The sequence below is a fragment of the Misgurnus anguillicaudatus genome, chromosome 17, assembly GCF_027580225.2.
Source record: "Misgurnus anguillicaudatus chromosome 17, ASM2758022v2, whole genome shotgun sequence".
Taxonomy (NCBI): domain Eukaryota; kingdom Metazoa; phylum Chordata; class Actinopteri; order Cypriniformes; family Cobitidae; genus Misgurnus; species Misgurnus anguillicaudatus.
The window spans coordinates 27,148,242-27,173,612 of NC_073353.2; the positions used below are offsets into that span (position 1 = coordinate 27,148,242).

Genomic DNA, 25,371 nt, shown 5'->3' on the forward strand with positions numbered 1-25,371 from the left:
CCAACAAAACTTAGTAAACATTGTTCTTGCTCCGGCTTTAACTTGTTTTGCAACAACGGACCGAATAGCTTTTCTCACGTCTTTCTCCGCTGCCATTACTGACCTACAACTCAAACTGACGCACAACCTCAACGTCATCGTTCTTAGCCACCCCCATCTGTTCGCTGATTGGACCTGCAGATTTTTGCAGGAGAAAACAAAACTCTACACAGCAGTCCCAGACGTAGTAGCGAAATGAAAATTAAGCGGAAGCACATAGGAGGGCGGAGCCAGGCTAGGTAGGGCTGCCCTCGACCAAAGATTTTCCTAGTCGACTAGCACTCGTTCATTTTCGCTATTATTCGACTAATCGCACATTAATGATCTTAATTTATTATGTAAATATACTTTTACTTTTAAATTGCATTTATTTATTTTATAGCAATGGGAGTTCATAGTGCACATTTCTCCTGATCGCTCTCTTTTGCCTCTTTTCATAGACAGATGCCGAGCATGCTGGGACATGAGTGAATCATAGCATGATGAATCCTGAGGAAGCTGACCTCCAGAATGACTACCGTTACCGTAGTTACGCAGCTGTCATTGAGAAGGCGCTGCGAAACTTTGAATCATCTAGCGAATGGGCCGATCTCATCTCCTCACTAGGAAAACTCAACAAGGTACCTAAATGCTTAGACAACACAAATCAATTTACTTACAGGTTATCAAATTTCGGTTATTCATTCAGGTTATCATTTACTTTTGTTAAAAGCATGAAAAGCCAGATATTTGTCCCTAAAGATTTTGTTTATATTGACTACTTTGTGACCTGTTTGCACGTTATATAGATTAATGGGTTAACAGTTCTCTTTTGCAAGTAGAAGAGGAAGTTTGTTTAGTTCACGTTGTTTTTTAGGAAGTTCACAATTTCAGTTATTGTGAATGAAAGTGAAAAAATAGGTTGCTAACTAGCCACATCAGAGTTGATGCTTAAAGGGCAGATGATTTAAAGGACAAGTTCAGTATTTTACACTTAAAGCCCTGTTTTCAGATTGTTTATGATGAAATAGAACGGTTTTGACTGAAATTTGGACATATGATGCTGGCCTGAGAATTTTCGGATGTTTCTTGTATCACCTCCCACCACTATAATGGCTGTATAGGTGCACTGGAGCAATCCTTCATAAAATGCATTAAACTTTCATTTACAAAGACGTGAAACTCACGGAGTGGTCAGGGGTGTTCACTGGTATGCTCACACAAAAATCGCTGCAAAAGACGCATTCCAAAAGGTTTTATCCTAGTTTTTATCCAACTCCATTGACTTGTATTAGATGTGCTGTGAGGTACGGTATTACTCCGCGCTGGGAACGTTGTTTGTATTCTTGCAGTTGGCAAAGGCGGATTATCGCCACCAACTGGGCTGGAGTGTCTATTATTTAAGCTCTCAACGGAAGAATATACGGGTGTTAAGCGTTTGGAAAAATAGGTTCACAAGTTTACAACGAATGCGGAAACACCTGTTGGAAAGCATCTTTTGCAGCGATTTTTGTGTGAGCATATCAGTGAACACCCCTGACCACTTTGTGAGTTTCACGTCTTTGTAAACGAAAGTTTAATGCATTTTGGGAGGGATTGTTCCTGTGCACCTATGCAGCCATTGTAGAGGTGGGAGGCGTCTATTTCATCATAAACAATCTAAAAATAGGGCTTTAAGTGTAAAATACCGAACTTGTCCTTTAAGTAGTAGGTTGTATAGAATTTGTTTACACTTTAAAAAAATGTTGGGTTGTTTTAACCCATGTTTGGGTAAAATATGGACAAACCCAACCAATGGCATACAAATAAACCTATGCTGAGTTGTTGTTTTCCAACCGTAGCATTTGAGTTTAAACAACCCAGCATTTGGGTTTATTTAAAACCCAACCTTTGGGTTTGTCCATATTAAACCCAACTATAGGTTAACAAAACAAAAAAAATTTTTATAATGTACCATTTCCCCCAAAATAGACCAGACCTTGCTGATTTGTCTCATTGAAATGTTTCTCATTTTCTCAGTATCTCTTCATACGGCATGTGATTTTCTTGTTTGTTTAGTGGGACTTTCCGGATGTAATGCAACTCAACAAAAAAAACACTAACCTCCTGTGTAGGTGTACCTGAGTGCTTTGTGTATTTATTTAGGGTTTTAACTTTTCCTCAACAGCAAGGTGCAACCAGAGGTATTTGTACCCTTTAAAATGTATCAACCACACCAATACAATGCAACATTAATGCAGATATAAAATAGCAGCTTATGTGATTCTCAGATGTTGGGAAATACTTCTTTACAATATGACACTTTGGTCTACAGGCCTTTTTTTAGAGCACTTAAAATATGCATGTCTTGCAAAACATATCACATGCTATGTACTATAATAAGCAAACCATTTACTGATCATTCATTCATGTTGATTCATGCTGATCATTTATTTGAAACCATATGCTGTTGCTAAAGGGTAAGATACTGTATGTGCTGAAGATTTAGGGAAACTGAAGGCCAATGCAGGCCAACCTAATTGCATTTGATTAAAATCAAAAAGTAAACTTTGATGAGAGGTGCTCGTGAAGGAAATAATCGCAATTACTATTGCTCATGCTTCGCTTGGCAGACGAAACTTTAGCATGTAAATATGCCTTATTGTTTGTACAGGCTGAGCCTTATCTGAGGTGCAGGCACTTTATACCTGGGCTGGTGACCATCTAGTAATGCCCCATAAACTCCCAAAGAATTGAAACACTTTTAGAGCAACAACCTGGCAACCACTGACTATTAGTTAGACCAAGTTAGATAAGTGATTTAAAGTGTTCGTCTACCTGTGCTATACTGTAGGGGCACCAGAGCAGTAAAGCACATTGTGAGTTTTGTGAGATGTGAAATTACTTTGTCTGGATATTACTCATATTATATATTAACTACCTAAAGAAAGACAGTGGCTGGTCCATTTTTTATTTTCACACTGTCCATCTCCTCTCTGTTTCAGGCTCTGCAGAGTAATCTGAAGTACTCACTGTTACCGCATCGACTGATCATAGGAAAGCGGCTGTCTCAGTGTTTGCACCCTGCCCTGCCCAGCGGCGTCCATCTCAAAGCACTGGAGACCTATGAGGTCATTTTTAAAATCATCGGCACAAAATGGCTAGCAAAGGATCTCTTCATTTACAGGTGAGTGCCGTAACCTAATACATACTTCAAAGACATGCTTTGCTTGCAGTGAGTGAATATCACAAAGAAACATCAGAGCCAGTCACATCTTCGTTTACATAATACAAAAGCGACTTACAGTGAATTCAAGCTATACATATCATCAGTATGTGTTGCTTTGGAATCAAGAAAATGTTCGGACAATAAAAATGTATTTAAAGGTTGTTTCTTATTTTAATTTTCATGTTCCAAGTTCCCCACAAATACTAATTTGATAGTGAATAATTCTGTGCATTATAGGTGACGCCGATGGGGTACTGACCCAACGTCAATATGTGACGATTTGGGAGTGAAAACATGTTTTTTATTTTATTAAATTATATTCAATTTGAGGGTAATTTCTATATGTACATGCTAATATTTGTATAATGTGATTAATAAGACTAATTAATTGGCACATTATGAAATTAAAGGGATAGTTCACCCAAAAATGAAAATAATGCCATTAATGACCCTCATGTTGTTCCAAACCCGTAAGACCTCCGTTCATCTTCAGAACACAGTTTAAGATGTTTTATATTTAGTCCGAGAGCTTGTTGACCTTTCATTGAAAATCTATGTACGGTATACTGTCCATGTCCAGAAAGGTAATAAAAACATCATCAAAGTAGTCCATGTGACATCAGTGTGTCAGTTTAAATGTGTTGAAGCATGAAAAATACATTTTAGTCCAAAAATAACAAAAATTACGACTTTATTCAACGTCTTCTCTTCCGCGTCTGTTGTGAAGCGCATGCGCGAGACTAAAGTCACATGATTGCAGTGATGCTGATGATGTACAACACGGCTGACGTGTTATCTGGTGCGCCCCAGCTATTTTTTTTTTGTGCGCCCGGGCTTCGTTTACAGTCTGAGGGAGACGCCCGCTGTAAGTTTGAAAAAAAACTTTGCAAACATGTCTGAGGATAACATGTCATCCGTGTCACCGCAGTATGTACATTTTAATTTCCAGCTCTAATAAATATATACTTTTAGGGCTGTCAAAAGATGTGTTTTTTTTTACACATGTTAATGTTTGTATTTAAGAAACATTTACATGTGTAATGTAATAATAATAGTTTTGCTTTAAAGTTACAAGAATTGCGAAGGATGTGTGTTAACTGTCATGTTGTGCACTCGTGTCTCAGTTCAGGGCTGTTCCCTTTGTTGGGTTATGCAGCGATGTCAGTGAAGCCGGTTCTGTTGACTCTGTACGAGCGATACTTCCTGCCTCTTCAGAGAGCATTGTTACCCAGCTTGCAGGCCTTTATCATGGGCCTTCTGCCTGGACTAGAGGAGGGTGCAGAGGTCTATGACAGGTACAACAGGGTCCATCTTAACACCAAGCATCAGAAATAAAAGCTTTTATTGACATTTGAGAGATGTCCCACATGTTTCCAATTTGTAAACTAACATTACATTGCTACCATAAAAAATTGCCCTAGATTGTAGGTGTCCTTATTAAAATACAAGTTTATTTTGGAAGAAGTTGACACAGTTTAAACTAGATCAAATTTATTTTAAGATTTTGATGTTGGGACACATCATACTTGGCTTTTATCGTACTTATTATTTGTTCATAACTTTCTCTCTCATTCTTCCTATCTTAGGACTGATGCATTGCTTCTGAAGTTGTCAGTGTTGGTGGGTCAGCCTGTGTTTTATGGAGCACTCTGGGGGTCAGTGCTTATATGTCCTCTTGTACGGCTGCCTGCCACCCTCTTCATCGTCGCACACCTTGACCACTCGGTCACTGGCCGAGAACAGAAGTATATGCTTGGGACAGACCACAACCTTGTGGTTAGTAACATACATAATTATTTAAAAAAAGACAAAGATGTTTTTATTAATTTAGACTAAAATTAAGAATAGATTAGTCAGAGTGGATACTTGGAGTGAGGAAATTAAATACAGTCAAAACATTAAACAAATATAATTTCCAGTGTATAATATCATGGAAGAAACAGGTGTTGTGATAATTAGACCCGATTTAGGACTGAAAGACAGATTGACCAGACTGTACTTTCGGGTTAAATTACACATGGCGTCTGTTCTCACTAAAGTCTGTATTCTTGATGAAATTGAGTGAACTGAAATGAACACCTTCCCCTAATTTGGCTCCAGGTAAAAGCCATCTGTCTCGCTCTGCAAGACTCCAATGTTCTGGTCCAGAGAAACATGCTGGAAATTCTGCTCTACTTCTGCCCATTTACAACCTGCCTGGTTAGTGTTTTCCAGATTTGAGGAACCATAAATAACCCATAACCCCTCCCAGACTGTGTGTAAAGCTTTTAATAATCACTTCTGTAGGATCCTGTAAAATCTGCCATTCCTCTTAATGAAGATGAGATGATCAGCGTGGTGTCTGCTGCCTCCCTCACGCTACTCAGAAGAGATATGTCTCTAAATCGACGCCTCTATGCTTGGATGCTTGGTACAGTTTACAAAAAGAGAGTTATTTATTGGCTATAAAGCTGTAGAAAGGACTACATACGTTATTTAGCGTGAATATTCAAAGCCATATAATAGTTAAGCCATATTAAGTATTTTCTAAAAAAATAAAGTTGCCTTGTGTTTATTCACATCTTGATGCATGCCAGTTGGTTTTTGCAAAGCTAGGGTATAAAAATATTTAAAACTAAACTATACACTCACCTAAAGGATTATTACGAACACCTGTTCAATTTCTCATTAATACAATTGTGTAATGAAGGGTGTGGGGGATGTTTTCTTGGCACACTTTAGGCCTCTTACTGCCAATTGGGCATCATTTAAATGCCACGGCCTATCTGAGCATTGTTTCTGACCATGTCCATCCCTTTATGACCACCATGTACCCATCCTCTGATGGCTACTTTCAGCAGGATAATGTACCATGTCACAAAGCTCGAATCACTTCAAATTGGTTTCTTGAACATGACAATGAGTTCACTGTACTAAAATGGCCCCCACAGTCACCAGATCTCAACCCAATAGAGCATCTTTGGGATGTGGTTGAACGAGAGCTTCGTGCCCTGGATGTGCATCCCACAAATCTCCATCAACTGCAAGATGCTACCCTATCAATATTGGCCAACATTTCTAAAGAATGCTTTCAGCACCTTTTTGAATCAATGCCACATAGAATTAAGGTAGTTCTGAAGGCGAAAGGGGGTCAAACACAGTATTAGTATGGTGTTCCTAATAATCCTTTAGGTGAGTGTAGTATGGCTTTAAAAAAATAATGTAACTAAGTTGTATTGATATATTTTTGTCCTTTTTAAAGCTTTTCATTTATGGACTTTGATCAGTTTTTTATTTCATTGTCATGGACAGCTTCTCAATATTTGTGTGTGTATATGTGTGTATTGTCAGGTTTAGACATTAAAGGAGGAATGGTGGCTGCAGACTCCAGTAGTTATAACACTGTGGAAGAATACACAGCTTTCTTTTTCGACACGCACACCAGAAAATTACTGGTGCAGGTAAAGAAGACATTATACACACTGACTTTATATAAAATATATGACTTTATATAATCTGAACTGATTACATTTCTCTTTGACTAATATACTGTTCATTGTTAGCAATACATACTATACATGCATGTTTTACATTGCAGGCTCTGGTGAATATTTTGAAGCAGAAAGATTCAGAGGCCAATCCAGACAATGTCATAGAGTATCTCAGACCGTTTCGCATCATTATCAACCTTCTGGACAAACCTGAGATAGGTAAAGAAATGTACATACATGTACATGTTCAGGTAAATTGTACAAGTTTTCCACTTTTCCATAATGTTTACATAATTAAATCCACAAAAACAGGGCCGTTGGTGTTGTCTGATGTGTTGCTGGAAGTGGTCAGAGCTTTTTACAGTTACTGTAAAGTGATGCTGGGAGAGGACGATCTCAACTCCAGCCTGAGCGGCAGCCAACTTAACAGGTCAAAGAATAAATCAATAAACAGATTATTAAAATAGACAAGCACTGAGCAGCCTACAGTCATATTTCGAGGGAACACACACACTGAAAAATACCAATAAAATGACTAAAGTGACATTTGTGAAAATAAAGCATTACAATTACTGACTAATAACCTTTTTATTGCTATAAGACCCTGATAAAAATGCTAATTTACAAAAAAAACATGTCAGGTGCACTTAGAGGGTTTTACATCTGAACTCATTTATTTTTGGACTCTGCCAAACTGCATACCTTTAATGCCCCGTAAATTGCTTTGGATTAAACTAACTGAAAAACTAGAACTAAAGTAGAACATCTGAATAAAAACACAAATTATTGTTTGTTTATCTATGCAGCAAAATCAAGGAGAATAAAAACGCTTCAGAGATTATAAAAACCGTCAATATGCTTGTGGGTGCCATAAGCAGCAATTATCTCTGGGACTACATGACAAGACACTTCCAAAACGGTCTCAGGTAAACACACACAAACTTATAATAAACAACAATACATGATCATAACAGCAATGAGATGCTGACTAGTGTCTTGATTGTCTCTCAGATCACTGAGTGATCCAACAAAAAAGAGTGACCTCGAAGACTGGAGCAGCCCTTCTTCAGTAACTGAGATCTCAACTCTTATTATTTTCCTTTTGGATGTTATTCCTCTGGTAAGATCTCTTTTAGTGTTACATTTTTGACCAACACTTTCTAAACTACTAAATAAGTATTTGACACATCAGCATTTTTATCAGTAAGGGGATGTCTAAGTGGGCTATTGACACAAAATTTCCACCAGATATAGCCATCAAGCCAAATATTGAATTCATAGAAAGAAATCAGAACATTTAAGTATACAAGTTGATACCCGTTTACACGAAGGAAAGACGCATATATTTCCCTGCGGTTTGGCCTGTCATTTACACGAAAACCGCGTTTTTATTACAGAAAACGATTATTTCTAAAACCTCCGGCCAAAGTGGATATTTCTGATTACCCCGGTTATGTGTTGCCGTGTCAACTGGGAGAAACGGGGTTTTAGGTTCTTAAACGTCACATTTTGCGCCAGAAAATGTTTAACGTCATGAGAGCGCCCTTACAGTTTGTTTGGCTACTGATCAATCAGGTTTATTATGGCTGAATCCCAAACCGCCTACTTCCATACTATATAGTATGTAAAAAGCGCTACTTTGCGTACTATATAGTATGGAACTAGGCGGTTTGGGATTCAGCCCATGTTTGCTGTTATGAAAGGAACAGGAAGTCGCTCGTGTTCTTCGTTGGTGTCGATTCTGACGATTTTGATTGGCTTGCATGGCTGTATTCCCCTTCCTACACTGCCTCCCACAGGTTTGGCATAGTTATTATGCCGCTCGACGGCGTATTTATGCGGGTTGATGTAAATGGAAAGTTTTTTTGAAAACGATGTTGTGTGCACGATGTTATTATTGAAAACGGATGCGGGAAAGTATTCGTTTCTCAAAATACCCGGCTATGTGTAAATGTAGCCTGAGTCATAATAAATAAAGTGAAGGACACAGGGAATAAGTATTGAACACATAAAGAGAACAAGGGGCAAAATGGCATAAAAGCCAGAAGATCACCTGAAATCTGTCAGTACTGAGAGAAAAACCCTGCCCCCTATCAGTACTAATTGATATCAGCTGCTTTAGTCCTAATTGATGGTCTATAAAGGCTTCTCATTACCCAGGAGGCACACAGGAAAAACTGCATGATGGGTTAAAGCAAAGAACTCTCTCAAGATCTTCGTAATCTTATCGTTGAAAAGCATTTTGATAGGAATGGTTATAGGCGCATTTCCAGAATGCTGAATGTTCCTGTGAGCACTGTGGGGGCCATTATCCAGAAATAGAAATAGAAAGACCATCACTTCACCATAAACCGGCCACAATCAGGTGCTCCACGTAAGATCCCTGTCTGAGGAGTCCAAAGAATAATCAAGAGAGTTCTCTAAGAGCCTAGAACCACTCGGGCAGAACTTCAGGAAGACCTTGCATCAGCAGGTACTGTTGTTTCAAAGAAAACTATAAGCAATGCACTGAACCGCCATGGCATCCATGCATGCTCACCACGCATGACTCCATTACTTAACCAAAAGCATGTTGAGGCTCGGATAAAGTTTGCGAAAGAGCATTTGGAGAAGCCTGTGGATTATTGTGAGACTATAGTATGATCAGATGACAGCAAAATTTAACTTTGCTTTTTTTGTCATTCTACGCACCATGTTTGGAGAAGAAATGGCACTGCCCACCACCCCAAGAACACCATATCAACAGTTAAGTTTGGGGGTGGAAGCATCATGGTTTGGGGCTGCCTTTCATCAAGGGGTACTGGCAGACTTTTATATTATTGAAGGCAGGACGAATGGAGAAATGTACTGGGACATTCTGGATAAAAATCTGCTGCCATCTACCAAAAAGCTGAAAATTAAAAGCAGGTGGACATTTCAGCAAGACAATGATCCCAAACACAAGGCCAAAGAAACAAGTTGCTTGAATGGCCCAGTCAATCACCTGACCTAAATCCCATAGAAAATCTATGGAGAGAACTGAAGATCAAAGTTCATAAAAGAGGCCCAAGGAACCTTCAAGATTTTAAGACCATTTGTGTGGAAGAATCACTCCTGAGCAATGCAGACGACTGGTCTCTCCATACAAGAGGCGTCTAGAAGCTATAATCACCAACAAAGGCTTTTCTACAAAGTATTAAATAAAGTGTGTTCAATACTTATTCCCTGTGTCATTTACCTTACTTATTATGACTCAACCTGTATACCTAAATGTTCTGATTTCTTTGTATAAATTCAATATTTGGCTTGATGGCTACATCTGGTGGAAATTTCCCACTTCAATAGCCCACTTAGAAATCCTCTTACTGATAAAAATGCTGATGTGTAAAATACTTATTTTCCCCGCTGTATATACAAAATATAGATATGAATCTGATTTCTAAATTGAATTTTTTTACACTTGGTTGTTTTTATAGGAGCTCTATGCAGAGATTCAAACACAATACCTGCCACAGATGCTGGGAAGCATGCTGCACTCTCTTCGCAGTCACATGACATCCCTTAGCCTACATGAGCTCACGCAAACCATGAGAGCATGTCATAAAGTGCTCAGTAAGATCCAGATGCCAGTTGCTTATATAGACATGGAGGCTGAATCGCAGACGCTAAATGTTGGACAAACACAGGTGTGAATGGCTATATGAATGATACCTTCATGTTGGCCATATACAGTGTATAGTTTTGCATTATGATGCTTACATTACTTTGGGTGTGTACTGACTATGTCCTAACAAAGTCTAGTACTGGTTGCAAATAGAGTGTATAAAGTTTTGACGTGTGCCCGTGCAGCTTACACCAATCAACACTGAGACAATTGCGTATTATATTATCTAGCAAGTTTATTTTCCTTATGTATATCATACAGCGGCAATAACTTGACTCATAATACATACCAAAAACAACAAAACCTATTGTTCCCTGTAGCAAGCTAAACACCAAAGCACAGTCGAAAACTGTTTGCTTCCCAAATTCGCAACACCTGTGTCTGGATTTCCTTGAGGTTAAATCACCCGGGCTGACCCGAGATCAGCTGAGCCACAAAGCTCATACCGCCCTCTAGTGGCACATGACAAAATCACATAATACAAATGAATACAAAATGAATATGGCTCATACACTCCAGCCCCTAATTGCGTCTGGCAGAGCAATTACACCAAAATCAAAAAGAGCCATAGATACCAATAATATAGCCTCCATGAAATAAGAACCAATTATTCTTTAGCTTCATTAAGCAAGCATATTTTAGTTATTGGTCGTTCAATGATATTTGTCTTCGTCTTCAAACGAACCACACGTACCAGACCTCTTTTGTCAGGGAAGGTTTCCAGGACTCTTCCTAGCATCCATGACCCACGTGGAGCTGTGGAGTCCACAATCATGACCAGGTCTCCAGGAACAAAACTCCTCTTCTCCTGGTTCCATTTTTGACGCTCCTGTAAAAGCGGCAAGTACTCACGGATCCACCTCTTCCAAAAGAGATCAGAAATGTATTGGGTTTGTTTCCACCTTCTCCTTGCGTAAACATCCCTTTTATCGAATAGTCCTGGTGGAAGAACTGGTTTTCCTTTAAGGAGTAGCAGATGGTTTGATGTCAATGCCTCGAGATCATTGGGATCCTCTGACAGTCTTGTAATGGGGCGATCGTTAAGCATAGCTTCAGCCTCACAGAGCACGGTATGGAACCCTTCGTCATCCAAGGTTTGCTGACGGAGCACAGAACACAAGATCTTCCGGATCATCCGTATCATGCGCTCCCATGCGCCACCGTGGTGTGACCCAGCTGGAGGGTTAAAATCCCACTTAATTCCCCTTTTGGACAAGGCTCTTTCAATACGGTCATGATTCAAAGAGGTTAAGGCTTCTCGCAACTCCCTTTCTGCACCCACAAAGTTGGTGCCATTGTCAGATCTCAAATGTGTGACTTGTCCTCTTCGACAGATGAACCTTCGCAACGCATTGATGCATGAATCCGTATCAAGAGAATATGCCACTTCCAGGTGCACAGCCCTGCTTGTCATACAAGTGAATACTACTCCATACCTTTTCACGATGCTACGCCCTCTTTTTACGTCAACTGGCCCAAAGTAATCCACGCCAACGTTAGTAAATGGTGGAAGATCAGGAACCACTCTCTCTTCTGGTAGGTCTGCCATTTTTTGCTCACCAGCTTTTCTACCAAGGAGCTTACAAATGAGGCATTTTGATATGATCTTCCTTACTGCAGTAGGTCCACTTGTGATCCAGTATTTTCTCCTTGTAGCAGAAAGTACATGATTTCTACCACCATGTCCAAGCTGTAAGTGGACATGACGAAGAATGAGATCGGAGATATGTTGGTCCTTTGATAAGATGAGAGGGTGCTTAATGTCCTCAGGGATTGCTGCCCTGTTAAGCCGACCACCAACTCGTAGAAGTCCTCCATCCAAAACCGGATCCAATTTGAGGAGGCAGCTACTTCTTGGCACTTGTGACTTGCCAGAGGTTAGTGCAGCAAATTCAACGGGGAATCTCTCTTTCTGGCAAAAAGCAATTATGGAGGTCTCAGCCTTTAGGAGATCTTCCAACGCCACCTTCTGATTTCCAAGTGATGTTGAGAAAGCTTGCATCTCCTTTTGCACATCCAACCTTGCTGCTCCACTGGTTTTTGCACGCTCCAACTCTTTTCTTTTTTCTTTCAGTTTAAACAGGGTTTCTTTCAACTTAATGAGCCACGCAACTGCAACTTTCAATCTTTGCCAATCAGAGAAATGGGTCATCAGTTGCGATGTGGCATTGATGTCAACAAGTGTCGCATTGACCGTCAGACTTTTCTTTATTTCTGGGTCGTCGGCAGTGACACTTGTATCCACAGGAAATGTTGGCCACATTTCTTCAGGTTCCTGTAGGAATTTTGGGCCTTCTATCCATCTTTGCTTCATAAGATCTTCAGCCTTCAATCCACGTGAAGCATCGTCAGCAGGGTTCAGGGATGTGGGAACGTATCTCCACTGTTCAATTTCGGAGTTAACCCTGATGGTGGTTACCCTGTTTGCTACAAAAGTTTGAAATCTTCTGTCCTCATTCTTTATGTACTTAAGAACTGATGTGCTGTCAGTCCAAAAGCAAGTCTTTTTTAATGGAAGCTGGAGCTCTGATTGAAGCATCTTGTCTACTCGTACTGCAACAACGGCAGCAGTGAGCTCTAAACGGGGAATGGTGACAGTCTTCAAGGGGGCCACTCGGGCTTTGCCAAATAAGAAAGTAACATGAACCCTCTCTTCCATGTTCTGCATCCTCAGGTAAGTAGCCGTACCATAGCCGTTCTCGCTCGCGTCAGCGAAATGATGCAATTGAGCACTGACAGTCCTCCCAAATCCTGCAGGTTTCACACATCTGTGGATCTTGAAATATGCCACCTTCTCAAGATCTGTCAGCCATTTTTTCCACTTTTGCTGGAAAGCTGGAGGTATTGGATCATCCCAATCACATTTTGTCCTACACAACTCCTGCAACAGCAGCTTGGCCGGGAGTACTATAGGTGCCAGGAACCCCAATGGATCGTAGACTGAACTGATAATGGATAACATGCCTCGCTTGGTTGCTGGCTTCTCTTTGACTTTCAGCTTGAATTTGAAAGTGTCCGTCTCTATACACCACTGTAAACCTAAAGCTCTGTCCAATGGCAGCTTATCCCTGTCCAGATCAAGCTCATGCAGGTTCTTAGACTTGAGATCCTCTGGAAGACCCTGTAGCACTTCTCGACTGTTACTTATCCATTGAGTGAGGGTAAACCCTCCTTTACTGCAAATGGTTATAAGGTTCTTAACCATATTGACTGCCTCCTCTTCAGAGGGCAGACTCTTCAGTAGGTCATCCATATAGAAGTTTCGGTTGACCGTTTCAATCACTTCTGTTGGAAAGTTGGCCTGGTTGTCTTCAGCAGTTTTTCTAAGAGCAAGACAGGCGACACTGGGTGAGGAAACCGCTCCGAATAAATGGACAGTCATGCGATGTTCTACAAGACCTGTCTCCAGGTTACCTTGAGGCCACCATAAGAATTAAGTAGTCCCTGTGTTTCTCTGTCACCTTAACCTGGTGGAACATAGCCTTTATGTCTGCCATTATGGCCACTTGTTCCTGTCTGAACCTCATAAGAACTCCAACTAACGAGCTGGTGAGGTTGGGTCCTTGCAGAAGCTGACTGTTGAGTGAGACCCCTTTGTACTCTGCTCCACAGTCAAACACCACTCGTAGCTTTCCTTTACGTGGATGGTACACACCGTGGTGCGGGATATACCACACCTTCCCTGTTGGTGCTTCCAACTGATGCTGCGGCACTTCTTCAGCATAGCCATTTCTAATGACATCAGCAAGAAAATTATTGTACTCTTCATGAAAGCTTGCATTTTTCTGAAGTCTCCTTTTCAAACCACGAACACGTTGCATGGCAACACAAAGATTGTTCGGCATAGAAACATCTTTCTCTTTGAAAGGCATTTGAAATGTATAATGCCCGTTTTTAAGCTGAGCAGAGCTTTCCATTATTTCTACAAACTTCTTTTCTTCCCTTGACATTTCTTCCTGTTCTGCAGAAGCTTGCTCATTGAAGTCGTAGTTGTATTGGCTGGTTAACAGTTCTTCAATTCTGTCAATGGCAATTCTGTTGGCATAAACTAAAGGGTGGTCACTTCCACAGTCACTACTTCCCTGTAATGGACCATTTATTACCCATCCCAGTAGGGTTCTGATTGCGTAGGGTCCTTCACCTTCATGACTGTTAATCACCTCCCAAGGCTCCATCAACTTGGATGCGTTTGTGCCAATTAGTATGTCAACATCAGCATTTATATGGGGAATCTTTACATCATTTAAATAAGGCCATTTTCTCAGCTCCCTTTCGCTGATTATATTGGCTGTAGAGACAGGCATCTCTTTCTGGGTACACACTTTTGAAAGTGGATAGAAGGACTCACCAGAAACTCCTGAAATTTCCAGACCGTCAACAACGGAGCTTTCTACTGCGTTATTATGGCCTAAGGTGCGGATATGAATCTTGCATTTGCGTCCTTCCATGTTCAACTTATCAATGAGCTTCCTGGTGCAGAAAGTTCCTGTGCTCCCTGGGTCCAGAAAAGCATACGTTTCAATAACCTTGTTTCCCTTTAAGCACTTCACTTTAACAGGTAAAATGGGAAGAATTCCATTGCAGTGGCCAGCCCCTATATGACAACAAGCAGATGATGTTGCACAGCTGTTAGAAGTATTTGACTGCTCAGTAATTTTCTGTTCACCATCCTTTTGATCCCTTTGAGTAACCCTTTCCTTCTCTCCTATATGCAAAACACTGGGGTGCGTTCGGTTGCACTTGTTGCAAATTATGCGCCTGTCGCAATTCTTACTCAAGTGTCCTGTGCAGAAACAACTGAAACACAGACCTTTCTCCTTTAGAAAGTCTAGTTTCTCCCTGTGTGTCTTCTTTCCCAGTTTAAAACATTGTTCCAAAACATGATTACTTTGCACCACAATACAGGCAGGAAATAGAATCATTATTGGTAAAGAATGTCCCTTTGTTCTGAGCCTTTTCCTTCTTGTTAAGATCTGGTTTGCTGTATCCGTCCTCAATGACCACCTGTGTTGCAAAGCTATTTCTTCCCAGCCTAGGTTTCACCTCAAACTTGCTTCCTTTTGTAGCTCCTTTGATAACAGGTGAACTATCCTGTATGTCACCAAAGACTGGATCTGATATTATTCTGACCTGGCACTCGATGTACTCCACAATGTCTAAGAATCGTGCTCTTCGACCAGTTCTCTCCAGTATCTCACATGCCCTTGCTCTCCACTTATCTCTGAGTTTATACGGAAGCTTCTGACTCAAAATCTTTATGTTTGCTGGCATGTTAAGTTCTTCTAAATACTGAAGATCATCCATAGCATTGGAACACTCACGGAGGAAGAGTCCATAAGCTTTGAGTGCTTTGGAGTTCTCGGCTTTGATACTTGGCCATCCTGTGACCTTCTCCATATATGCCTCTGTTATCTTGAACTCATTTCCAAAATGCTCCTTGAGCAATTTTTTAGCAACAGTAAATCCTTTATCTGCAGTCATATGAAGGCAGCTACGCACAATATCCCTTGGCTGCCCCCTAGTAAATTGCTCAAGGTAGTACAAACAATCTCCTTTGCAGCTGGTCTTTGCTTCCACGCAGTACTCAAACGCCTTCATAAATGTGTTGAACCTTAAAGGATCTCCATCATAAATTGGAATTTCTCGGCGCGGCAGCAGTTGTGAAGTTTGCATTTTAACAAGGTGAGCTGTTATGTCATTCTGTTGTTGCAGCAAATTGTAGAGTCCTGCTGTCTGATGTTGGTCTTGTACGGGTGGAAACACTTGTTGGCCTACAGTGTGTTGTAAGTCTTGAATGACAGCTGGCTTTGGCAAAATAGTTGATGTGACTAATTGTGAAGCATTGCTTTGTAGTGGTGGATAAACATGTCCCTGTGAGGGAATAGGTACAAATACTGAGGCCTGTGGATTGAGAGAAGTGGGCGAGAGCTTAGATCTAGCCCCTTTCCTGATATAGGAAGCCATTCCATAAGATTGCCTTGAATGGACGCTACCACCGACCTGAAACACTGCTAGTTTAGCAGAAGTGGCAGCTATCTCAGTATCCAGCTCAAGCTGCTCCTTCCTTTTCCTCAAGATGAGCTCCTGTTCATCCAATGCATGCTTGTCCTTTAAGGCAGGAGCTCGAGCCAAGAGAGCGGCCTGTTCTGCCCTCGCCCTGCATCTGGCTGAAGAAGTGGACGATCTACTACTGGAGGATCCTTTACTTGAGTCACAGTGCCTTGACTGCACGTTTGAAATGCTGTCTTGAGGTTGAATCTGATCCTCCTCTTCCTCATCAATTCCACTAGCAGTTCTTCTTACATTGCTGACATCAACCTCATTTCCATTTTCAGCACTGACATCAAAAGTTTGAGTTTCAGTTTGAACCGGCATATCATCATGATCATCATCCATTTTGGTAACTGAACAAGTTTTAGTGTCATACAACCATTGATTTGTACCCACAAAAAACTCATTGAAATTCAACATTTTAGCTCTGTACCATATTTCATGTTTGTCTGCTTCATCAGCAGGCAATAAACCCAATAAAGATGTATGTACATGCTGTATTTCATCACACAACTCATTAAACGTGTTAAATTCATTTTCAACCTGATTTACATGCTTTTTATCACCCATTAATTTAGCAATAGATTTCTTTTTATTTGCTAGTTTACCAAATTTAGACTTTCTTTCCTTTTCTAAAGTACTTATTTTTTCCAACAAAGCTTTGGGTGTTAATTTAACCACACGTTTTTCAGTTACAGTTTTTACCCCTTCATTCACACAAAGTTCAGTCTCAGGGCCAAGCTGGCCATTTTCCTTTTCAGCCATAATGACCACACAAAGTGAATTTGCTTATTTAATCAAATAACCCCGAAAACAGTTTTGTGTTGCGCAACAGTTCGTCTAAACGCACAAAGCTATTTTTAGATGGTTACGAGTTGCTACCAATGCATTGGTTTTACGCGAATGTGTACACACAAATTAACATGGCCATTCATAACATCAGCGCTGATCATCACATACCCCAATAGTGCGTTGGCCGGCTTGATGAATGGTGTCCTGACGTAATGATGCTGGTATGCCGTTGACCCTTTAACTCGCTCCAGTAGAGCTCCTTTCAGCAATCGGCAACTCCAAACATTTGCCCACCTCACATCCGGGGTTTCCAAACGAACACAGTTAAATCCACAATATAACCGGTCCGCGTCCTTACGATGAACGATTATCCATTGAAGCAGTTTTCGACCTACATTGTACTGACTATGTCCTAACAAAGTCTAGTACTGGTTGCAAATAGAGTGTATAAAGTTTTGACGTGTGCCCGTGCAGCTTACACCAATCAACACTGAGACAATTGCGTATTATATTATCTAGCAAGTTTATTTTCCTTATGTATATCATACAGCGGCAATAACTTGACTCATAATACATACCAAAAACAACAAAACCTATTGTTCCCTGTAGCAAGCTAAACACCAAAGCACAGTCGAAAACGGTTTGCTTCCCAAATTCGCAACACCTGTGTCTGGATTTCCTTGAGGTTAAATCACCCGGGCTGACCCGAGATCAGCTGAGCCACAAAGCTCATACCGCCCTCTAGTGGCACATGACAAAATCACATAATACAAATGAATACAAAATGAATATGGCTCATACAGGGTGTAACTGTAAGGAAATAGCTGCTAATAGAATTGTTTCTGATTTCAAATATAGATCCTGGAATCCACAGGAAAGCATGAAAAGATGGAGAGTAACCAAGAGAAAGGTAACCATGAAGACATCTCAAGTGAGATTGATCTGAATGGACAGGATGCACTGGAGGCAGAGCCACTTGAAGCTGCATATCCTGCTTTGCGGTCTGAAGACAGTGGGTTAGGCCTGAGCGCGTCTCCATCTGAACAGCATCTTCTACCAGCACGTAACGGATCAGATGCTGCTTCTGAGACAGAGGAAGTTTGGAGAAGAAGAGGGACTATAGAAAACATGTCTAAATGTCTCCAGGACATATTAGCATCTCTTATCACAAGGTGATTTACTAATTCTAACACGCTCATAGTGTCCATATTTTTTTTAATTAGCATATTTCTGGGATGCCCTGCTATTTGACCAAATGTACTGTATATAGCCAGAGCAGGCTGCAAGAAATACTCTATCCCACATGCATTGCACTTAATTTGACGTCCTCTCTTTCAATCACAAGTCACTTACTGGATCCTGAGAAAAAGAAGAAACAAGAAGAGGCGAATCAAATAGATCACAATGGCTCTCCGGACAGTAAGCGTTCTCCATTGAAACATAAAAGAGGCAGCCGAGACTTGGGTCTCATCAAAGACAGACTTGCAGAGTTTTTTAGCCCTAGTAAACTGAGGATCCATGCCATTCATGGGACTTTTAAAGTCAGGGCCAAAGACCACAGACCAGCAGAACTGGAGTGGATGGGAAGTTTCCAATCAAAGGGGAAAGGGGAGATATCAGAGTCGTGTCGTGAAGCCTTCACTGTCATCTGCCAGCTTCTCCTGGAATGCACAACATTTCCAGTCTATTTCACTGAGGAAGAGAGCCAGGACCTGCACACGACTATGTTCAACAAGACGGGTACATTAAGGAACTGCAGTCCAATGCTACATTAAATTTACTCTTGCATGAAGTTACTTACAGTATATGCAAATGTTGTTTTAAAACCGACTCTTTCTCTCCTCAGGGATTGACAGCACCCTTCCTGAGTGGTTGAGGTCCCTGATGACTTTGTGTTGCCTGACGAAAGACTACAAGGTACAATATAACAAGAACTTTTATCTGAGGATGAGTTAAACTGTTAGATAATATTGCAAGTGAAGGGCAAAATCCATTTTTGGACATAAATGTGTGCTTGCAGTGTGTGAACACAACCACCCTACATTAAAAAAATATCCATCCACTCATTTTTTATTCCCTATTAACTCATTCGCCGCCAGCCTTTTCTTGAAAAGTTGCCCGTCAAAATTTTTTGTACGTTTCACAAGAGTTTCACAAAATGCATTTCAAATAAATTTTCTTCTAAAAAAAATATAAACATACAAATATATCAAATAAGTTAACAGACCCTCTTGCTTTTAAACAAACAATAAAAAAACTAAAACCAAAGCAGTCTCATTAGACATGCTGTTTAAATTCTCTTATTAATGTGATGTCACACAAACGCCCGGCCCACGGCCACTGACTGACTGCTTAATTTTACCCAAAAGCTTATAATGTGTTTGTTAGCACGTTGTAGCGCTAATGCGGTTAAAGATACTATTGTCCCAGACTGTATTTACACTGATCAGATCTATTTTTAATTGCAAGTAGTAGCACAATTAAAGGTACACACATAAAAACTGTACTTTTTTGCTCCTGCCCAAACAGGGACATTTTGGACATGCTATAACAAATGATCTGTGTGGTATTTTGAGCTGAAACTTCACAGACACGTTCTAGGCACACCTGACACTTACAGTCTTGTTCAAAATAATAGCAGCACAATGTGACCAACCAGAACAATGAAGGTTTTCAGTATATTCCTATATTGCCACGTGGCAAACAAGCCACCAGTAGGTTCAGCAGACTCCCAGAAAACAAATGAGACCCAGCATTCATGATAATGCACGCTCTTAAGGCTGTGCAATTGGGCAATTAGTTGAAAGGGTGTGTTCAAAAAAATAGCAGTGTGGCATTCAATCAAACTGAGGTCATCAATTTTGTGAAGAAACAGGTGTGAATCAGGTGGCCCCTATTTAAGGATGAAGCCAACACTTGTTGAACATGCATTTGAAAGCTGAGGAAAATGGGTCGTTCAAGACATTGTTCAGAAGAACAGCGTACTTTGATTAAAAAGTTGATTGGAGAGGGGAAAACCTATAAAGAGGTGCAAAAAATGATAGGCTGTTCAGCTAAAATGATCTCCAATGCCTTAAAATGGAGAGCAAAACCAGAGAGACGTGGAAGAAAACGGAAGACAACCATCAAAATAGATAGAAGAATAACCAGAATGGCAAAGGCTCAGCCAATGATCACCTCCAGGATGATCAAAGACAGTCTGGAGTTACCTGTAAGTACTGTGACAGTTAGAAGACGTCTGTGTGAAGCTAATCTTTTTTTAAGAATCCCCCGCAAAGTCCCTCTGTTAAAAAAAAGGCATGTGCAGAAGAGGTTACAATTTGCCAAAGAACACATCAACTGGCCTAAAGAGAAATGGAGGAACATTTTGTGGACTGATGAGAGTAAAATTGTTCTTTTTGGGTCCAAGGGCCACAGGCAGTTTGTGAGACGACCCCCAAACTCTGAATTCAAGCCACAGTACACAGTGAAGACAGTGAAGCATGGAGGTGCAAGCATCATGATATGGGCATGTTTCTCCTACTATGGTGTTGGGCCTATTTATCGCATACCAGGGATCATGGATCAGTTTGCATATGTTAAAATACTTGAAGAGGTCATGTTGCCCTATGCTGAAGAGGACATGCCCTTGAAATGGTTGTTTCAACAAGACAATGACCCAAAACACACTAGTAAACGGGCAAAGTCTTGGTTCCAAACCAACAAAATTAATGTTATGGAGTGGCCAGCCCAATCTCCAGACCTTAATCCAATTGAGAACTTGTGGGGTGATATCAAAAATGCTGTTTCTGAAGCAAAACCAAGAAATGTGAATGAATTGTGGAATGTTGTTAAAGAATCATGGAGTGGAATAACAGCTTAGAGGTGCCACAAGTTGGCTGACTCCATGCCACACAGATGTCAAGCAGTTTTAAAAAACTGTGGTCATACAACTAAATATGAGTTTAGTGATTCACAGGATTGCTAAATCCCAGAAAAAAAATGTTTGTACGAAATAGTTTTGAGTTTGTACAGTCAAAGGTAGACACTGCTATTTTTTTGAACACACCTCTTTCAACCAATAGCCCAATTGCACAGCCTCAAGAGCGCGCACACCATGAATGCTGGGTCTTGTTTGTTTTCTGAGAATCTACTGAACCTACTGGTAACTTGTTTGCCACGTAGCAATAAAAAATATACTAAAAACCTTGATAATTCTGGTTAGTCACATTGTACTGCTATTATTTTGAACAAGACTGTATATTACATCTTGTAAAAATTGGCATAATATTGGGTCTTTAACTAAATTACATAGCCATAGAGTCAGTGGTGTAGTGCAGGGTATATGCAGGTATACGGAGTATACCCACCACTTTATTTGATGGCAGGGGGTATACCCACTTCTACTGGGGGCATAAATTAAGAGTATACCCACTTCTCCAGACACCACTACACCACTGCATAGAGTTGTGGGCTACTTATTACAAAACAACACGCAGATTACAGTTTATGAAAAATATGGAAGACAGTGGTCAGGTGGTTGCCCATATCCACATAATCTCATAAGAAAAGAAAAGAAATGCACATCTACAAAACCATATCAAGCAGGTTATGTCAGGACTGCAGGAAAATATCCAAAACAAATATACTGTAGCAGTGCTGACAGTGTTTACAAGAGTCAACACACAAAAGACTAATTTACAAATGTCACATGTGAAACTTGCAAGTGTATCCATTTTGATGTTAAAAGTGTTTCTACTCTTCCATTGTTGCCTTCCCTTTTATTAATTTAATGATTTTTATGTCTTCTGTGCATCTACAAGGTGCAACATGTTGCCATCTCGTCTCTTCTTGAGCTGATCAATCACTCGCAGTCTTTAGCTCTTGTCATTCAGGATAAGAACCAGCGTTATAGGAACTGTGATGCTAACCCACTCAGCGGAAAGCTGCAAATGGTCACCCTGCCTCCCATCTACCCTAATGTTCTTAAAACTATAGAGGATTCCACAGACTTTTACCTGGTAAGACGCATTACTTTTTCATGATGCTGTAGCTTGTCATGTTGTAAATGGAAAGAATATCAAATGGACATGGGTAATTTAAAGGGATAGGTCACCCACGATGAAAGTGGTGTCATTGATGACTCGCCCTCATGTCGGTCCAGACTCGTGGGACCTCCGTTCATCTTCGGAACACAGTGTGGGATGTTTTGTATTTAGTCCGAGAGCTTTCTGACCCTCCATTAAAAATCTATGTATCTGAGTAATACGTTAAAATATGTTGGCACGTTGATAACGATATGTAGTCATATCCATGTTTCATCATGAGACGTGCGAGAACCAATGAGGTGCAATGTTATAGACATACTGCCATATTTGAACTTGCTGTGCTGATCTCGATGTAGCTATGGATATGCGACATATTGATTGCTAAAATATTAATTGTTTTCTCTCACAAGCATATTGTTTGGCTTTATAGTGCATAAATTAACCCACTGGAGTCATTTGGATTACTTTAATGATGGATGGATGTACTTTTTGGAGCTTCGCCATTTTGGCTCCCAAGAATTTTAACATAAAATTATTAATTTGTGTTTACCTGATTTTCCCTATAGACACTGTGGTAGTTCTCACTTTTTGTCTGTTGCAGCGTGTATCTCAGGTGCTATGGGCTCAGTTAGACCCAGAACGCAGGGAGCATCACGTATCTTTTGTGGAGCTCTTTTATCGGCTTCATTGTTTGGCTCCATCTGCAACCATTTGTGAGGACATCATCTGCATGGGTTTGATCAGCGGAGACAAGGTACTGCCTTTTTTAATTTAATACAAATTATACACTCGTCATAAACCTTATGTAACTGTGTATGTATTTGTGTTAGGTTGTGTGTCTGGAAGCACTCCATAGGTTCTCAGTTCTGTGGCACCTGACGCGAGAGATCTTGACAAATCACAGCACTTCTCTCAACCGATCTTTTGACAGGTCTGCTGCATATTTCTTATACAAATTGAGTTTTTGTTCCTTCCTAGCATCACCGCTTGGTGTCAGATCCACCTAATGTTCTTTGGATCTCTCTGTATTTTCAGGTCTTTGTTTGTGGTGCTAGATAGCTTAAACAATCGGGATGGTAGTATTAGCGCTGCAGCACAGAACTGGTTGGTGCGGGCTCTCTCTCTTGGTGATGTGGTTCGTATCCTGGAACCAGTTCTGCTCTTACTGTTGAATCCAAGAACACAAAGATCACCGATACAGAGCGTCAAACAAAATCTTTCAGTCGGTATGGAATATTTTAATTGAACAGTATGTTTGCTAATATTTGCATTCATGTGGTTTGATTTTCCTGTTTGTTATTTAGGTAATTTAAAGGCAGTGAGTTACAAAGACAGATCCACCACAAAAACTTCCGGAGAGGAAGCACATGACACAATTGTCCCTCACATCACTGTAGTAGACCGTGAAGCATTATGGGCAGAGCTGGAACGAGATCCGGAACTAATGAGAACGCCCTCGGAATCACCAGGAATGTCCCAAAGTGAAAGTGAGGAAACTGAGGGAGAGGATGAAGAAGAACCGGAAGAAGAAGTTGAAAGCGAACACACTGAATCTGCAGACACCAGCGGTGCTCAAAACTCCACCGAAAATTCCAGCTCAAGCTCCGCCCCTTACTTGCAGCGTCGCGATGATAGATGCGTAGAGGAAGAGGGTGTGATCAATGGCCTGAAGAGGGTAGATTCAGAACGCACTCAGGTTTCTGATTCGTTGTCAAGCGATGAAGACGATGGACAGTTGGAGGCCATCGCCAAATCTCGGCAGCTAAAGCGACAGAAGGAGAGACGAGAGGCAGTGGATTCATTGTTTCATCATGTTTTACTCTATAAGCAGCCTTATGAGAGCAGCCGCATTCTCTATGCCTTCAGTATTTTAGAGACCATACTTCGGACGAGTGCGGGGCCGTTTGTAGATGCTCTCTCCAATACTTCTCTGGATTGCAGCTCCACCGCTCATCTCAACCTCATCCAAAACCTTATTCAGAGGCACCGTCAGGCTCAGGATGGTGGCAGCTTCTATGGACAACTGCAAATCTCAACCCCACCAAGTGCAGCCACTCCCGACCAATCTCAGCCACTATCATCTCCTTCTTCACCTTCTTCACCACCAACTCTCCTGCTAGAGCTACTCACCTGCCTTTGTCTGCGCTATCTCCGCTCTCACTATCCCTCTTATGCTAATGTTCCCACCCAGCAACTCCAGGACAATCGGGAGGTTCAGGTTAAAAGTGTGGAGGTGCTTACTGAGTTGATGATCCAATTGGTAAGGGTGGCCCAACAGGCTCAGATCGGGGAAGAAAAGTCCAGTGCTAATCTGGAGGCGGTGGCTAACCTTCTTTGGAGCTACAAGGTGCAACAGTATGTTCTCCTTACCCTTTCTGCCTCCATGTACGTCTGCCAACGGGGTGAGCGGCCTGACCAGCATGCCATGCCTGAGGAAGACCAAATAGAACATGGAGGGGAGCTTTCGGAGGAGAGTCTGATCAACTTCGGTCGAGATGGGACTTGGGCTGAACATCCGCTCCAGATTGCCCTATTGAAGCTTCTCAAGGTTCTTATTGTATTGGAACACCACGTGTGTCCACCAAACACCAAATCACATAATCAAGATACTAACCAACAGCGGCGTGCAGAACCTCCTACTTCAGCCTTGGCTCGAGAGTGGCAAACAGCAGTGATGTTCCAGCAGTCTATCAAAGCAGTGCGTTACGTATCCAGTCAGCCTATCACTGCTCAGGGCATGTTTGTGTCAGCCGCAGCCCGGGCTTTGCACCCACAGTACGGCTGTGCCATGCACCCAGCCTGGGTGACTCTACTATGCGAAGTGTTGCCATATTTAGGGCGATCACTGGCCATCATTGTATCGCCTATCATTGGCCAGATCTGCAAGAACCTGGACGAGCTTGTTAAACAGCATGAGCATGACGGAGTCAAGACTTCACACAAGTAATTCATGTGTGGGTGTGTCTGTGTGAGCCTGGGTTGGATTTTATCCGAGTTTGTTCTGTTATTGATAAGGAGATGTTGTTTTAATATTATGTGGTTTTCTTTGTGTAGCAGCATTCTTAAGAGGGAGAACATAGCACCTGATTATCCTCTGACTTTACTAGAAGGACTTACCACTATTGCACACTACTGCCTCCTTGACCACAAGAAGGTAGGAAC

General features: G+C 41.1%; 1 protein-coding gene across 1 annotated transcript in view; it reads left to right on the forward strand.

The window, feature by feature from the left end:
- Nucleotides 1-25,371, forward strand: part of dop1b (DOP1 leucine zipper like protein B) — a 39,385-nt gene that overhangs the window by 3,054 nt on the left and 10,960 nt on the right. The window contains exons 2-22 of the mRNA XM_055214906.2: nucleotides 480-659; nucleotides 3,003-3,184; nucleotides 4,351-4,521; nucleotides 4,813-5,002; nucleotides 5,327-5,425; nucleotides 5,513-5,636; nucleotides 6,557-6,666; nucleotides 6,804-6,915; nucleotides 7,009-7,126; nucleotides 7,503-7,622; nucleotides 7,708-7,816; nucleotides 10,152-10,361; nucleotides 18,041-18,354; nucleotides 18,528-18,922; nucleotides 19,029-19,099; nucleotides 21,985-22,182; nucleotides 22,811-22,963; nucleotides 23,040-23,140; nucleotides 23,245-23,435; nucleotides 23,514-25,152; nucleotides 25,264-25,363. Of these exons, the coding sequence (XP_055070881.2) occupies nucleotides 519-659; nucleotides 3,003-3,184; nucleotides 4,351-4,521; nucleotides 4,813-5,002; nucleotides 5,327-5,425; nucleotides 5,513-5,636; nucleotides 6,557-6,666; nucleotides 6,804-6,915; nucleotides 7,009-7,126; nucleotides 7,503-7,622; nucleotides 7,708-7,816; nucleotides 10,152-10,361; nucleotides 18,041-18,354; nucleotides 18,528-18,922; nucleotides 19,029-19,099; nucleotides 21,985-22,182; nucleotides 22,811-22,963; nucleotides 23,040-23,140; nucleotides 23,245-23,435; nucleotides 23,514-25,152; nucleotides 25,264-25,363 (4,848 nt within the window). The 5' untranslated portion in view covers nucleotides 480-518. The remainder of the gene's footprint in view (nucleotides 1-479; nucleotides 660-3,002; nucleotides 3,185-4,350; nucleotides 4,522-4,812; nucleotides 5,003-5,326; nucleotides 5,426-5,512; nucleotides 5,637-6,556; nucleotides 6,667-6,803; nucleotides 6,916-7,008; nucleotides 7,127-7,502; nucleotides 7,623-7,707; nucleotides 7,817-10,151; nucleotides 10,362-18,040; nucleotides 18,355-18,527; nucleotides 18,923-19,028; nucleotides 19,100-21,984; nucleotides 22,183-22,810; nucleotides 22,964-23,039; nucleotides 23,141-23,244; nucleotides 23,436-23,513; nucleotides 25,153-25,263; nucleotides 25,364-25,371) is intronic.